Raw genomic sequence first — 14,751 nt, 5'->3', positions numbered from 1 at the left:
AAAAAAAGCCGCAGGCAGTTCCTCTTATTTTGATGATATACAGCCTAGATAAGCACAGGGCTGAGGACTGCACCCTGTAGCCATATGCTTTATCTGTGCTGGGTATCAGAATATAGGGGGACCCTACGCTAATTGTTTTTATTTATTTTTATACCATGATACTGACTCACAGACAGTGCCTGTGATTGGTTGCAGGCAGACGCTGTCACACGGGCTGGGGGCACGACTGACTGCAACTAATCAGAGACCTCAGCCAGCTGATGGGTAGGGATAGCAGTGCATATATGATGAGCATCCCAGGAAGTGAAGGAGAGGCCACGACAGTAGCATTATGTAAACGATTGATTTTAAACTTACTTTTGCAGTCTTCTCTTTTCTTCAGCACGGGGGCATCTAGCTCATATGTGCTTACCACACATTGAAGCTCCCACTCCCACTGCCCATTCTAGACACACCAGTTGGATTAATCTTTTTGGAAAAAAATGCAGAATATTGATAGATAGATAGATAGACAGATAGATTTTAGCACAGAATGCACAGAGATTCCAACCTGAAATCCACATCTACATTTCAAACTGTGAACATCTCTAAATCCCATAAAGACATACTAGTTGTTCCTCTCCCTCTTCATTATGTAGTAATGTCCCCCATTGCTGGCAGGTCCCCCATCCTGGCAGGTACCCATCTTGACAGGTTCCCCATCCTGGCATATCCCCAATCCTAGCAGATCCCCCATCCTGGTATGTTCCCTATTCTGGTAGGTCCCCCTTCCCGGAAGGTTCTCCATCCTGAAAGATCCCCTATCTTGGCAAATCCCCCATCCTGTCAGATCCCCAATCCTGGCAAGTTCCCCATCCTGTCAGGTCCCCCATCCAGGTGAAGCTGCACACAAGACACGAGACATCATTACGTGACGGTGTGGGGCTTAATGGATGCAACAATCTGGGGCAGCTACAGGTTGCTATTTTTAGGCTGGGGGGCCTAATAACCATAGGTCTCCCAAGTCTGAGAATACCAGCCCCAGCTGTCAGGCTTTATCTTGGCTGGGTATCACAAATAGGGGGACCGCTTGCTGGGTTTTTAAATTATTTATTTAAATAGAAAAAAAAAAAAGCCGCATGCAGTTCCTCTTATTTTGATGATATACAGCCTAGATAAGCACAGGGCTGAGGACTGCACCCTGTAGCCATATGCTTTATCTGTGCTGGGTATCAGAATATAGGGGGACCCTACGCTAATTGTTTTTATTTATTTATTTTTATACCATGATACTGACTCACAGACAGTGCCTGTGATTGGTTGCAGGCAGACGCTGTCACACAGGCTGGGGGCACGACTGACTGCAACTAATCAGAGACCTCAGCCAGCTGATGGGTAGGGACAGCAGTGCATATATGATGAGCATCCCAGGAAGTGAAGGAGAGGCCACGACAGTAGCATAAAGCCGCGCAGGAACAGTGTGACAGCTGCCCCGGTGAATCGGTGAGTATGAAGCGCTTGCTCCTATCCCTTTGCACCGGATTCCAAATGCGTTTGTGGAAACACCGTGTTTTAAGTGTAATGCTTGTGTTTGCTAGGCCCAAACGAACAAGCTCAGGTTCATGCCGGATCGGAGTTTGGTGAGCCTTTATCAAACAGGTTCGCTCATCTTTACTGGAGATGTGGAAATTGCATACTTTTGGTCAAATGGCAATGTGTGCTGTGAGGATTCAGAAGTCTTAGGTCATGTACACTTTAACCTCAACCCATTTAATGATCAGTATTATCACTACTGTGTATACTGGTAATATATGGTTATGTTTTATTTGGTATTTGTATGTTATATTGCAATATTATTATTATTTAATGTTATATAGCAGAGTAATATCGGTATTATGAGAAGTATTAGTTTTGATGTAAATCTTGATTTCCTCCAGGCAGGGTAATATTAGTAATATATATCCCCATCTGGGTCTCGGGGCAGGGACACAATGGGCCTGTGTGCTTTCAAAAGCCTGGGCTAAATTTCAGTCCCAGTACATGTTTGCAGCAAACAGTATTATTTATTTACTACACTTTGCTTATAAAGCACCATCATATGCCGCAGAGCTTCACATACATTAGGGGCTCACAATCTAAATTCCATATCTGTATGTCTTTGGATTGTGGAGGAAACCGGAGAACCCAGAGGAAAGCTACGCAAGCATGGGGAGAACATACAAACTTCTTATAGATGCTGTTCTTGTAGACTTAAAGGGTATATCCCTTATATACATAGGCACTAACAGGCAGGTAGTTGTTACGGTACCTAACTGCCTGTTTTGCCTGAAGCCGTTCTTCGTCAGTACAGAGTAGTCACAGTCCACTCCTGGTGTCGATTCAGCTGCTCCTGCTGATGTCGCGTCAACAGTGAGGTGTCTTCTCATCTGCTCTGTAGACATGGTGGCAGAGCTGACGTCATGCTGATTGACATCTGGGTCCCCCAGTTAAGCAACAGGGACCAGCTGTCAATCAGCATGACTTTGGCGGCACTGTCCTGCCCCATTTCTAGAGCACAGCAGAAAAGAAACCATTGCTCTGTTGTTGAAGCTGCTGTATCATCGGTAGGAGCAGTCTGTGATTGAAGTGGTCAGACTCTAATCAAAGTCTGAAGGAGCCCTAGAGGAAGGTCTGAAGGTTAATTCATGCAGCTTGGATGTAATAAGTGAATACTAACTTTCTGGAAATAGGGTGTTGTTGAATCTATTTATGCTAATTAGCATATGTGAAGTTGGGAACATACAGTACCTTGGTATCAGCTGACGAGAAAACATGTGTCAGCAATTCAATGGTATGTGAGCATTTCTGTATTTACTGTAGTTATTCTTACAATGCATAAACTCATAGAACAAGTAATATAAGACAAGATTGGTCAGTAGACAAAATATTAAGAACACAACATTTATTACATATTTACAAATACAACTTGCTGTACAATAATTACATTTTTACAGAAATATTTACATTTCACATTATTCCTTCCTTTTGGCACAAGAATAATAATCTTTTTTTTCCAAAATGTAATTGCAGCAGCTTTACAGGTTACAGAATATATGTCACTGACGATACTACTAAATTCATGGCATTGTGAACCTATGCACACAGGCAGAGGTAGACTGTCCAATAACATGCTATACATGTAAAGAGTTAACATCTGACAACATATCGTGTTATTTGGTTGTTGCCTACATGTAAATTAATGAAACTTGTTAATGTGTATTAATTCTGAGGTTGCACTATTTTCCCGGGTTGGGATGCCATCTTGTGGTCCTGGAGGTCTACTTTCACGGAATTTCTGACCCATGCACAGAGCTTCCTGTCCGCTCTCTACGGCACGCGATGAAGGGGGCTGACTTAGTTCTTTAGCTAAGCTAGCCCCCTTCTGTCTCTAGATGTGTCAGATCGAAACCAGATGTAAAATCAGGCCAACAGTGCAACATACTGACTTAAATTTAACAGCTATGTATGTCACCATACAAAGGGATGCTATGCATAGAGCTAATGCCAGTCTTCTGCACCCTGATGGTAACAAAGAATCCGTATAATCAATGCACTGTACACAAAGTTAACACTTGTATACTAAATATGTAAGCAATATTAGTTTTTACTAAAGTATATACATTTTAAATTGGCAAAGATATTGGCTAAAATAAATAACAATTATGTCAGAACAGTCAGTTTAAAGGTAGGCAACTAGATTATTACAAGGGATGGAAGACCTCCCATATGATGACAGGTTGGAAAAGTTGGATTTATTTACCTTGGAAAAAAAGACATCTCAGAGGAGATCTCATTTATATGTATAAATACATGTGTGGTCAATATAAAGGACTGGCACATGACTTATTTCTTCCGAAGACAATACTAAGGACCAGGGGGCACTCACTGCGAGTGGAAGAAAAGCGATTCCGACACCTAAATAGGAAAGGGTTCTTTACAGTTAGAGCAGCCAGGCTGTGGAATACACTACCACAAGAGGTAGTAATGGAAGATACTACAACAGCTTTATATCAGGGCTGGATGATTTCCTCAGTACAAACAACATTGTGCGTTATAGATAATTTAGTGACAAAAATATATCATTGGTGGAGGAAGGTTGAATTAGAAGGACTTAGGACTTTTTTCAACCTATATAACTGTATGTAACTATATATATATATATATATATATATATATATATATATATATATATGTTCTTTATTTAGAAAAAAAACTTAGTGTCTACTTGCCTTAGGCCATTTTCACTCAACACTATTTCTTATTATCAAAATGGCATAGACAAGAGCAGTAGTAGGCAACTGAATGTAGCACTTGGGAAAGGGCTTTGTTCCTTCACTTGTAATAGTGGATTGGCAAGACGTGCGCAAACATCCCTGAATGCCAATATGGAGTTTGTATTTTTTGCCCTTTTGTTTTAATAATTATGGATTCCTAACAAATACTAAAGTGATAAGCATCTTTTAGAAAAATCATATTTGCACTATGGAGACCTACTTAAAGGGAACTTGTCATCAGGATTTTATTCCCTTAACTAATCGCATGTTTGTAAAGACCCTTCTTGCTGATTACATTTTTACCTTGCCACTTCCGTTTTGCCATTTTGTCATTATCCCATGGTTTAAATAATATGCTAATGAGTCGTAACTGCAGGAGGGTGGGATAATGCACTTCCAGCTCTCCAGCCCCTCTCCCTATTTGACTGTGTGTCTAAAATGTGAAATCAGGCCAACAATTCTGAACTAAATTTGGAGCCGCAGCTTCATTACTTATTTGTCCGAAAGTGAGGACAATGAAACCAGTACTGATTGTGCACGAGGCTCACGTGATATAACAACCTCGCGTGACCATCGGAAGAGAAATTGATGGCACGGGAGGTGAGTACTGTATAAGCTTTTTTAACTTAACAGGGGCATATATGGGGAAAGAGAAGGAGTTGTCCAAGTAGTAGACAACCCTTTTAACTAAATAAAAAGTTATAAAAATACACTAAAATTGTACTTGATCTTGGTGAGGCTGAGGCATTTCGAGCACAAACCACGTAAGTGTGTGTGCTTGATTTCCAAGATGTTGGGGCTGCTATCACATGTTCAATTGAAAGGAATGGAGGGTTATTTGTTTATTTGGCCAATATACTGTACCTCCCAGGTGTCTCAATGTAACTGTTTTCCACTCACAGAAACAAGTTTTTACTGTATGACTATAGTAAAATCATTACACAATAAATGTACTTTAGCTACAAACGTTATTCAATTTTCTGCAGGAGCCTGGGATTAGCTTAAAGGGAACCTGTCAGGTCCCTTATGCGTTCTAACCTAGAAACAGGGTTGTGTGTGGCCTAGTAACCCCTTCCTACCCATCCCTGTTTTGTAATAATGTATAATGTGAATGTATAAAAATATGTTTTATTACTTACATGTTCCCTATGTAAATGAGCAGAGGCTCTAGCTCCCTGGGCGTCGCATCGCCCTGAGGGCGTTTGCATGGTTTCCATGGTATCACGTCCCTGTGGGCGTGATACCATGGATTTAAATGAGCGACGTCACCATCGCTCCTTGAGATCCCACGCATGCGCGCTTACCATTCCTGCAGCCTTGTTATCCGGGTGCTTGCTTCTCGGCTTCAGACGCATTCTACGCACGGTCGGAACCGCAGGAGTCTTCTGAGCATGCGCAGTGTGCGTCTGAAGCTGAGAAGCAAGCACCCGGATAAGGCTACTTTTACACTTGCGTTGTGCGGCATCCGTCGCATTGCGTTGTGTGACGGATGTAACGGATGCGTTGTATATAATGGCACAACTGATGCGACGGATCCTGCAAAACAACGCAATCCGTTGTAGCTTTTTTTTTTCAGCGATTTACTCAACTGAGCATGCTCAGTTGTGTAAAGACGGATCCGTCACAGGAATCCGTCAAATGACAGATTCCGACGGATTCTGCCACCATAGACTTCCATTATAAAAAAACGACGAAAGCCGACAGAATCCTGCACATTGCGTTTTTTTGACGCTCTGGGAAGCGCAGAAAAACGCTACATGCTGCGTTCTTTCTGCCCGGCGAATGCAATGCAAGGCCATCCGTCGCAATGCATCGTCAATACAAGTCTATGGGAAACAGCGCACATCCGTTAACGGATTGCGCTGTTTCCCAAAGCGGCGGATTACGACGGCTGCCAAAAGAGCAAGTGTGAAAGTAGCCTAAGAAGGCTGCGGGAATGGTAAGCGCACACGTGCGGGATCTCAAGGAGCGATAGTTATGTCACTCATGTAAATCCATGGTATCACGTCCACAGGGGCGTGATACCATGGAAACCATGCAAAAGCCCACAGGGAGATGCGATGCCCAGGGGACTAGAGCCTCTGCTTATTTACAAAGGGAACACGTAAGTAATAAAACATATTTTTATACATTCATATTACACACTATTACAACATAGGGATGGCTAGGAAGGGGTTACTAGGCCACACATCACCCTTCTTCTAGGTTAGAACACATAAGGGACCTGACAGGTTCCCTCTAACATTTAATTTTCTGATGCCAGGTTCCCTTTAAACTTCACTTCTGAGTACCAACTTAGAATAAGCCACATATCTTACGCAACTGTGCTCTAGTGACCTTTTTCCTTTTGTGGCCAATTCACAAATTCAGTTTTTGATTAAGGTTTTTGAGCCACATCCAAAATTGGAAACAAAGAGGAAAATATTAAAGGGGTTGTCCCAAGAATAAAGTTCATTTTAATCAATAGCTCTTGGGATAATAATAATTTCCACAATTAGATATGTTTTAAAAATAATGTTCCTCTGCTGAGATAATTTTATATATGTGCCCCTGCTATGTACTGTGTAATGGCTGTGTCTGACTGTACAGGTACATGGTCTGATCATACCACATCTCCTGTGCTGAGATAATCTTATATATGTGTCCCTGCTATGTACTGTGTAAAGGCCGTGTCTGACTGTACAGGTACATGGTCTGATCATACCACATCTCCTGTGCTGAGATAATCTTATTTATCTGCCCCTGCTATGTGCTGTGTAATGGTAATGTCTGACCATACAGGGACATAGTCTGATCATACCACATCTTCTGGGCTGAGATAGTCTTATATATGTGTCCCTGCTATGTACTGTGTAATGGATGTGTCTGACCGTATAGGGACCTGGTGTGATCATACCACATATTCTGGGCCTGGGAAGAAGTGAAAAAAGTATACAGATAACACAGCACAGGATCGCAAATTATTCTTTCTTTGGGGTAAAACACTTTTTAAAAACAGGGAGGGAAATGCTTTACCTCACAAAAAGTATCGGTTATGATCGCATGCTGTCCTGTCTGTTTACTCTTTTGGGTCCTTCCCTGACCTACAGATGTGGTATGATCAGACCATGTCCCTGTACGGTCAGACACATCCATTACACAGTACATAGCATGGGCACATACATAAGATTATTATATATGATATATCCAATTGTGGAACGTATTATTATTCCAAGATCTATTGATCTAAATCAACTATAAAATTAAATTTGTTTATGAAAAAACCCTTTTAAGGAAAGATGAATTTGGTTAATCAAATCAGACAACTCCTTAAAAGGTTTCTCCCCCACTGAACAACCCTAGTTTAATCAATTCAGGAATCAAAATATGTTAAGACAAAGTACACTCACTCCTTACAGTGGCACGCCATTCCAGCTGTTCACAGCAGTGACATGAGACTGTTGTGCCACATGCTAGCTGCCACCAATCAGCAGCTGCTACTCGTCAATATTCCACCAGGGCAGGCATTTGCTCTGATAAAATAGTATAGGTTACAGTTGATGAGTGGCTGATGATCAATGACTGCTCACACTGCTGATATTGTAAAAAGAGGCCATCCACACTGAGGTCCTCTCTTTCTGATCAAATACTTGAGATTCCAATTATGCTAAAGTAAGCAGAGGCTGCTCACATTGCAGTCCACCCTGTCTTTCTGATCAAATACTTGAGATATCAATTGTGCTGAGGTAAAAAGAGGCTGCTCACACTGCTGTCCACCCTGTCTTTCTGATCTAACACTGGAGATACCAGGAGTGCTGAGGCAAGAAGAGGCTGCTCACACAGCTGTTCACAATGTCTATCTGATCCAATACTGGTGATACCAGGAGTGCTGAGGTAAGAAGAGCCTGCTCACATTGCAGTCCACCTTTTCTTTATGATCTAGTACTAGAGATACCAGAACTAGTGACATAAGAAGAGGCTGCTCACACTGCTGTTAACCCTGTTTTTATGAGTATTGAGCAGCAGATTGACTGTATATGGTATAGGATATCTCCAGGCCACAGTAGCGTATCTATGTACTGCACATGAACACAGGCACCTGCTCTATTAACATTCTAGGATAGCTATCTATCAGTGTAATCAGAAATCTTCCATTTTCAGATACTGTAGACAAAAACTAATGTGATTTGCAAATAGATATTTAAGAATGTATGCAAAATTACATTTTCTTTTCTTTTTTTTCTATTCCAAACGAGTCTTTTTAATGTCTTCAATGAACAATGCACTGTGGGAGTTTTAATGACAGCTAAAAGTTAGACTAAATATCATTTAGTATACAGTATACTTTATGAGCTATCATAATGGCATGAAAAAGGGGTTTGAGTAGTGTAGTTCTGTGTGCTAACACCTCTGCTGAGAATTGTGCTCCTTGGTTTCTATTAGTCTCTGCTTCTCTCTTATCAGAGAATGGAAAAAGTGGTGTATGGATTCACAGAAAATCTATCAGAAGACATGTCAGAGGTTTGATAGGTGCCTGACTAAAGTCACATGAGACAAAGTGAAAACTAAATATGGGCCAGTATCCAGCAGCAGGCAATGTCTTTCTGAAAGCAGCAATGTATCCAAACAGAAAAAGATAATATGAAATAATTACATTCCAAACTTTGCTTTTCATGAATTTTCTTCATTGTCTTTGACAATATTTGGGCATGGTTCCATGGTTACTGCTACACCCATACCGCTGCACCCTACAGGCATTTCTGCCACTTCTGTCCATGTGTTGCTTTTTGGGCAATAACATTCTACTGAAGAAAGAAAGCCTTCTGCATTAAAACCACCTGTGAAAAGAAGTGTATACATATATATTACAACCTTTTTCTTAACCCTTTAGATTACATCAAGTACTATAATAATAATAATAATTTTACTGCTAAGATTATTGTAAGAGCAGCTATTTTGTGTTGGTTTGGCACTGATATGTACTTCATTTAATACTGCATACTTTGTGCGACAACTCCATATAGTATAGTTCAGCCTGGATGCCTTTCTTTTTGTAAAATATATTACTGGTTATGGGCACTAGATTCTGTGATTGGGCGCTGATCCAGGGAACTAGTCTGATTGCTGTATGTGGAGTTGGGAATGACATTTTTCCCATAATGTGCATTTTAATGTCTGCTCCATGGGATTTTAACCATCTTCTGGATCAACGTTAGGCTATAGGTAGACATCAATGGACCTATGACTACTCTCCATCTCAAACATTCGGAAACTATGAAATTTGCTAATTAATCTTTTGCAATAGATACTTGAACTCCATAGAGGAGATCGCACTTTGATGATGCTTCATTGCATTATAAAATTGAGAAATCAATGTGGTCACATAACAATACTCAAATTTCATATAAGCCAGCAGTATTAGATTTCTTGAGATTTGCTGTTCAATAGCTTGATTTTTTTGTAGTTAGCATTAGTATAGTAGCCCAATCCTTAGACATTGATACTAAAACAATACCAAGGTAAGATCTAACAGACTATTAGCTAAAAATATTTTAATTCAATGTACGTAATCTGAAATATTACTACTTTTGATTGCTGGATAGGTGAATGTAAAATATACTCAACAAATCATGCAACAAAATTGACGTACAATTCTGAAATACAATCCATAGCCAAAAAAATGAGATGATGTTACACAAAATTAGAAAGAAGGACAAAACAAGCATTGGGGTGCCCGCCAGTTTGAAGGTACCTCTACGATGCCTAGGATTTTATAATCATTTTTCATATGCAAAGTCTATGGAGGGGCCAACTGTGTCCATGGATAGGCATACCAACACAATATGATAATGTTCTTTATCTGGCCATTGTGAGTAGCTACGGATGGACTCAATTATTCACTGTGTGCACAATGATTAAAGTGAGTATTTTGACAATATCTTCAATTTTATGCAGATTTTCCAATTCCAAGCTGCATAAAGGCTCCCTCACACGTCCATGTTTAAACGGATGCAACACCATTTATCAAGGTGTGAAGATTAATAGGCAGTTTGCTTTCCTCAGGAAAAATGGGCCAGAAAAAAGGTTTAATTGACTCTGAAACTTCAAAAATTGTTAAAAGTCTTACAGAGGGGTACTTAACCATCAAAACTTTTGTTGCAAATAGCCAAAGCGGTCACAAAAAATGGGTTGAGAAAAAAAAGATGCACATTAACTGCCAAAGCCTTCAGAAGAATCAATTTTGAAGCGACCAGGAACCCATTATCCAGTGCTGTCATTTTCCAGAACTGCAACCTCCCTGGAGGGCCAGAAGTAAAAGGTGCTCAGAGACATGGCCAAGGAAAGGAAGACTGAAGCCCAACCACCACTGAGCAAGACTCGGAAGTAGAAATGTCAAAGCTGGGCCAAGATATATCTGATGACAGGTTTTTCAAAGGTTTTATGGACTAATGAGATTAAAGGGACTTTTGATGAACCAGATGGATGGGCCTGTGATGGATGAGCACAGACCTCCACTTCAACCCTGATGCCAGCAAAGCAGAGGTGAGGTACTGCTATGGGCTGGTATTATTACAGATGAGATAGTTGGACCTTTTCGAGTTAAAGAAGAAATCAAAATCAACTTCGTGTTCAGATATTTTTATTAGGTTTTAAAAATTTCAAAAATAAGGTAAAGAAATAAGGAAATGGGAAAATAGTAAAGAAAAAAATGTTATTGGAGGGGAAGATGATGAAATAGAGCAAAGGGAAAGAAAACAATTAAATAAGACAGTGAAAAAAAACCCCACAACTGACAAGCATACACTTGTAATGTCCCTCCCCATACCTGTAACTAACTGTATTATACAATGTCATTACATAGTTAACTAATATATACTGTATGTACTAGAAGTATGTATGTATGTATGTATGTATGTAAGTATGTAAATAGAATAAAACAAAAAAAAACTTGCCTATATAGATGTTTATGTATCCTTGTCAGGGTCGAGATATTTATTGTGGATGGGGTGGGCAAAGGGTTTTGTTTGAATTAACACAGAGACCTAAAGAGAATCTGTCACAACATTTGAGCTACCAAACCTAGTAATATGGGCAAACAGATAATAGAATGCTGAAAAATGTCTTCCGGGCTATAGGGCGGACGTACATGGAATATAGCGCTGCCTCAGCACTTCATTAGCCTACATATTTCTGCCCAGCAGTGTCACTGTGCCCAGTGATCTCTGCTGATGTCCTGAAATCCCGCGCTTTGCAATTCCCGAGCTTACACTTTATTGTCCCACCCTCCTATGGGCATAGGCGTCACATTCCTTCTACGCAGGTGCCAGTGATCACCGCTACTTCCACTCCCAGCAGCAGTGATGTACGGCACCTGCACAGAAAAAACATGAAGCCTATGCCTGTAGGAGGTGGAACAATAAAGAATAAAGTCAGAAATTGCAGGGCGCAAGCACACACTGATTCTCCCGTATAGCTGGTGTTGCCATTTGAAAGTGAAAGGGAACTGCACATGGTTGGCCTCTAGTAGATGGGGTTAGATGAACAGACATATAAGATACCAGTAATGCCATCACTAGAGGGCGCCATAATAAACATCAAAAGTATTTATCTTTTGAATGAGGCATCATTGTTAATAGGTTTAATTTACAAAAGCAATCCTTTAATAGATGTCAGCAGCATTATCTACATTTTTTTGGTGGCACAACCCCTTTAATGATGGCTTTACTGATTCATCTCATCCTCTCTTGGCACAGGTCAGTCTTCGCCCACTTCTTACTCTGATTGCTGATCTCTGCTTTCACACATATCCTGCTGTCTACAGGACTTCCCCCACCCTTTCCCCAAGGGAGCTGAATCAGAGAAGTCAGTAACTGCTTGTTTTCTCAATCACTACTGCAAGAGCAGAGAGCAGCGGTTGTGATGAGTTTGTTAACCGGTTGCTGCTCTCTACAAAGGGAACAACAGAGATGACATTACACCGACAGCTTTTTCACTTCAGGTTCTTTCTATGCAGAATGCAGCAACTTGATGACAAACTCATCACAACTGCTCCTCTTTGCACTGACAGCAGCGGTTAAGGAAACAAAACACTTACAGAATGCTTTACTGTTCAGCTCCCTGCCACTCCAGCCACAGCTCCTCAGCTTCCCAGCTCCCCAGCTCTCCATCCACAGCTACAGTACGTCCTCCCATTGCTCCCCTGCTCACTTTCTGTTCTCTCACTGCTTTACATAATTTTTCAAACACTAAGTAGGGTTAGGGCTAAGATTAGGGTAAGATTATGACCAGGATGAGGGTTAAGACTAAGGCGGGCTTTGCACACTACGACATCGCAGGTGCGATGTCGGTGGGGTCAAATTGAAAATGACGCACTTCCGGCATCGCATGCGACATCGTAGTGTGTAAAGGCTCGATGATACGATTAACGAGCGCAAAAGCGTCGTAATCGTATCATCGGTGCAGCGTTGGCGTAATCCATAATTACGCTGACGCGACAGTCCGATGTTGTTCCTCGCTCCTGTGGCAGCACACATCGCTGTGTGTGAAGCTGCAGGAGCGAGGAACATCTCCTACCGGCGTCACTGCGGCTTCCGTAGGATATGCGGAAGGAAGGAGGTGGGCGGGATGTTTACATCCTGCTCATCTCCGCCCCTCCTCTCCTATTGGCCGCCTGCCGTGTGACGTCGCAGTGACGCCGCACGACCCGCCCCCTTAACAAGGAGGCGGGTCGCCGGCCAGAGTGACGGTCGCAGGACAGGTGAGTCCATGTGCAGCTGCCGTAGCGATAATGTTCGCTACGGCAGCTATCACAAGGATATCGCTGCTGCGATGGGGGCGGGGACTATCGCGCTCGGCATCGCAGCCTGTGATATCGCAGCGTTCAAAGTGCCCCTAAGGGTTAGGATTAAACTTTGTGATTGTCGTGTGACCCTAGCCTGTATTTTCTTTATCTGAGAAAAATGGTCCAATTATTCTGAGCTGACTCTGATCAGAGTATGGATAAAGTGGGATCTGTTTTTCCATGGAAATTGGACCGCACTCAGATGTCTTCCAAGTGCAGTCTGATTTTTTTCACAGAGCCATTGACTTTGCATTGCCAAGATCCAATTTACCAAGGTAAATAATGCATGCTGCTATTATTTTCCATTGGACCACTCAGTCTGAGGAAAAAATTGGATATGCACATGGACCAATAGTATAACATTGGTCTAAGATGTGATGTTTTGGCTGATTGCAATTGGCCACCCTAAGGGCTGTTGCAGATGACCATATTTTTGATCTGGGTGCCATCTGTGAAAAGAATGGACAGCACTCGGACCAATGTTATTCAATGAGGCGGTGCAGATGACTAATTTTTTTCAATGATCAAATCTGTGTGAAATAAATTGTAGCATACTTGAGTTTCTATTATATAGTGGATGAGACTCATTCAAGTTTAAGGGTGCAGGAAAAAAATTAGATGCCACAGTGAAGGATCCGATTGTTATGGATACATTGCAGTTGTATAACTTAGGAAACTTCAAATGCTCATGTTTAAAGCTGCTGAGTAAAAAATCAGAGTGCACACAGATGACAAGTGAGAAAAAAATTGTCCCACTTTTCTGGATAATATTCGGACCAATTTTTTTTTTTTTTAATACGGTCGTGTGAACCTACCTATAGTACAAGGGTTAAGACAAGGATAAAGGTTAATACTATGATTAGGACTAGGATGAGGGTTTTAAAATCCACACCACGAGATAAACCATGTGTTAAAAACCTGCAATGTGTACACATTGAATCAGGAGGCAGGAGACCCAAATCTGTGCTCAGACCGACATAGGAAAGGGGTGTGTGTGTGTGGGTCTATCTATATCATATAACGATGGGACAAGGGAGGAGCTAGATGCAGAGGGAGGGCCTATAGGAAGAGGAATGAGATAGAGGGACGAACTAAAGGCAGGAGCTAGAGGCAGAGGGAGGAGCTAGAGGCAGAGCTCCTCCCCCTCTTCCCTCTTATCTATATAGAATCTGATCAGTAACACCTGCCATCTCCTATCTCAGTAATGGGAAAGTCTTCCCTGAATACAAATTTTACCTCAGAATTAAGAAATTTGATAATGACTGATCAATTTTGGCAGAGAAAGAGGAAGATTTCTTTGATAAGAAATATTACAAAGTTGCTTATTTTCATGTGTACTATTGATTTATGCAATAAAATTAAAATGACGGCTATGCTTTAAGTCTGCCCAGCAACAGACTGCAAGGGCAGACAGAGTTAGGATGCATGCCCACGACCAGTGTTTGCAGTGTTTTGGTTGCAGCATGTTTTTGCTGTGTCCAAAACCCTGTGTTGTACAGTACAAGAACTGTGGATGGGATTTCTAGAAATCTCGTGCCCAATGTGCATGTACGGCTCTCAACGAAAACTGACCTGAGGTGCGGCTTTCCAAGCTGCAACATGTCAATTCTTTTCTGTGAAGTCGCAAATGTTATCTGT

At 41.4% G+C, this 14,751-nt stretch overlaps 1 protein-coding gene across 2 annotated transcripts in view; it reads right to left on the bottom strand.

Moving 5' to 3' along the window:
* Positions 1–6,509: 6,509 nt before the first annotated feature.
* LOC142316036 (kelch-like ECH-associated protein 1A) overlaps positions 6,510–14,751 on the bottom strand; it is a 42,184-nt gene continuing 33,942 nt past the window's right edge. For both annotated transcript variants that reach the window (XM_075352593.1, XM_075352594.1), the window contains one exon: positions 6,510–9,109. In XM_075352593.1, the coding sequence (XP_075208708.1) occupies positions 8,943–9,109 (167 nt within the window). In that variant the 3' untranslated portion in view covers positions 6,510–8,942. The remainder of the gene's footprint in view (positions 9,110–14,751) is intronic.

This window comes from Anomaloglossus baeobatrachus, chromosome 1, assembly GCF_048569485.1.
Source record: "Anomaloglossus baeobatrachus isolate aAnoBae1 chromosome 1, aAnoBae1.hap1, whole genome shotgun sequence".
Lineage (NCBI taxonomy): Eukaryota > Metazoa > Chordata > Amphibia > Anura > Aromobatidae > Anomaloglossus > Anomaloglossus baeobatrachus.
The sequence above is the reverse complement of the archived record's forward strand: the minus strand, read 5'-3'. Positions and strand labels throughout refer to the sequence as shown.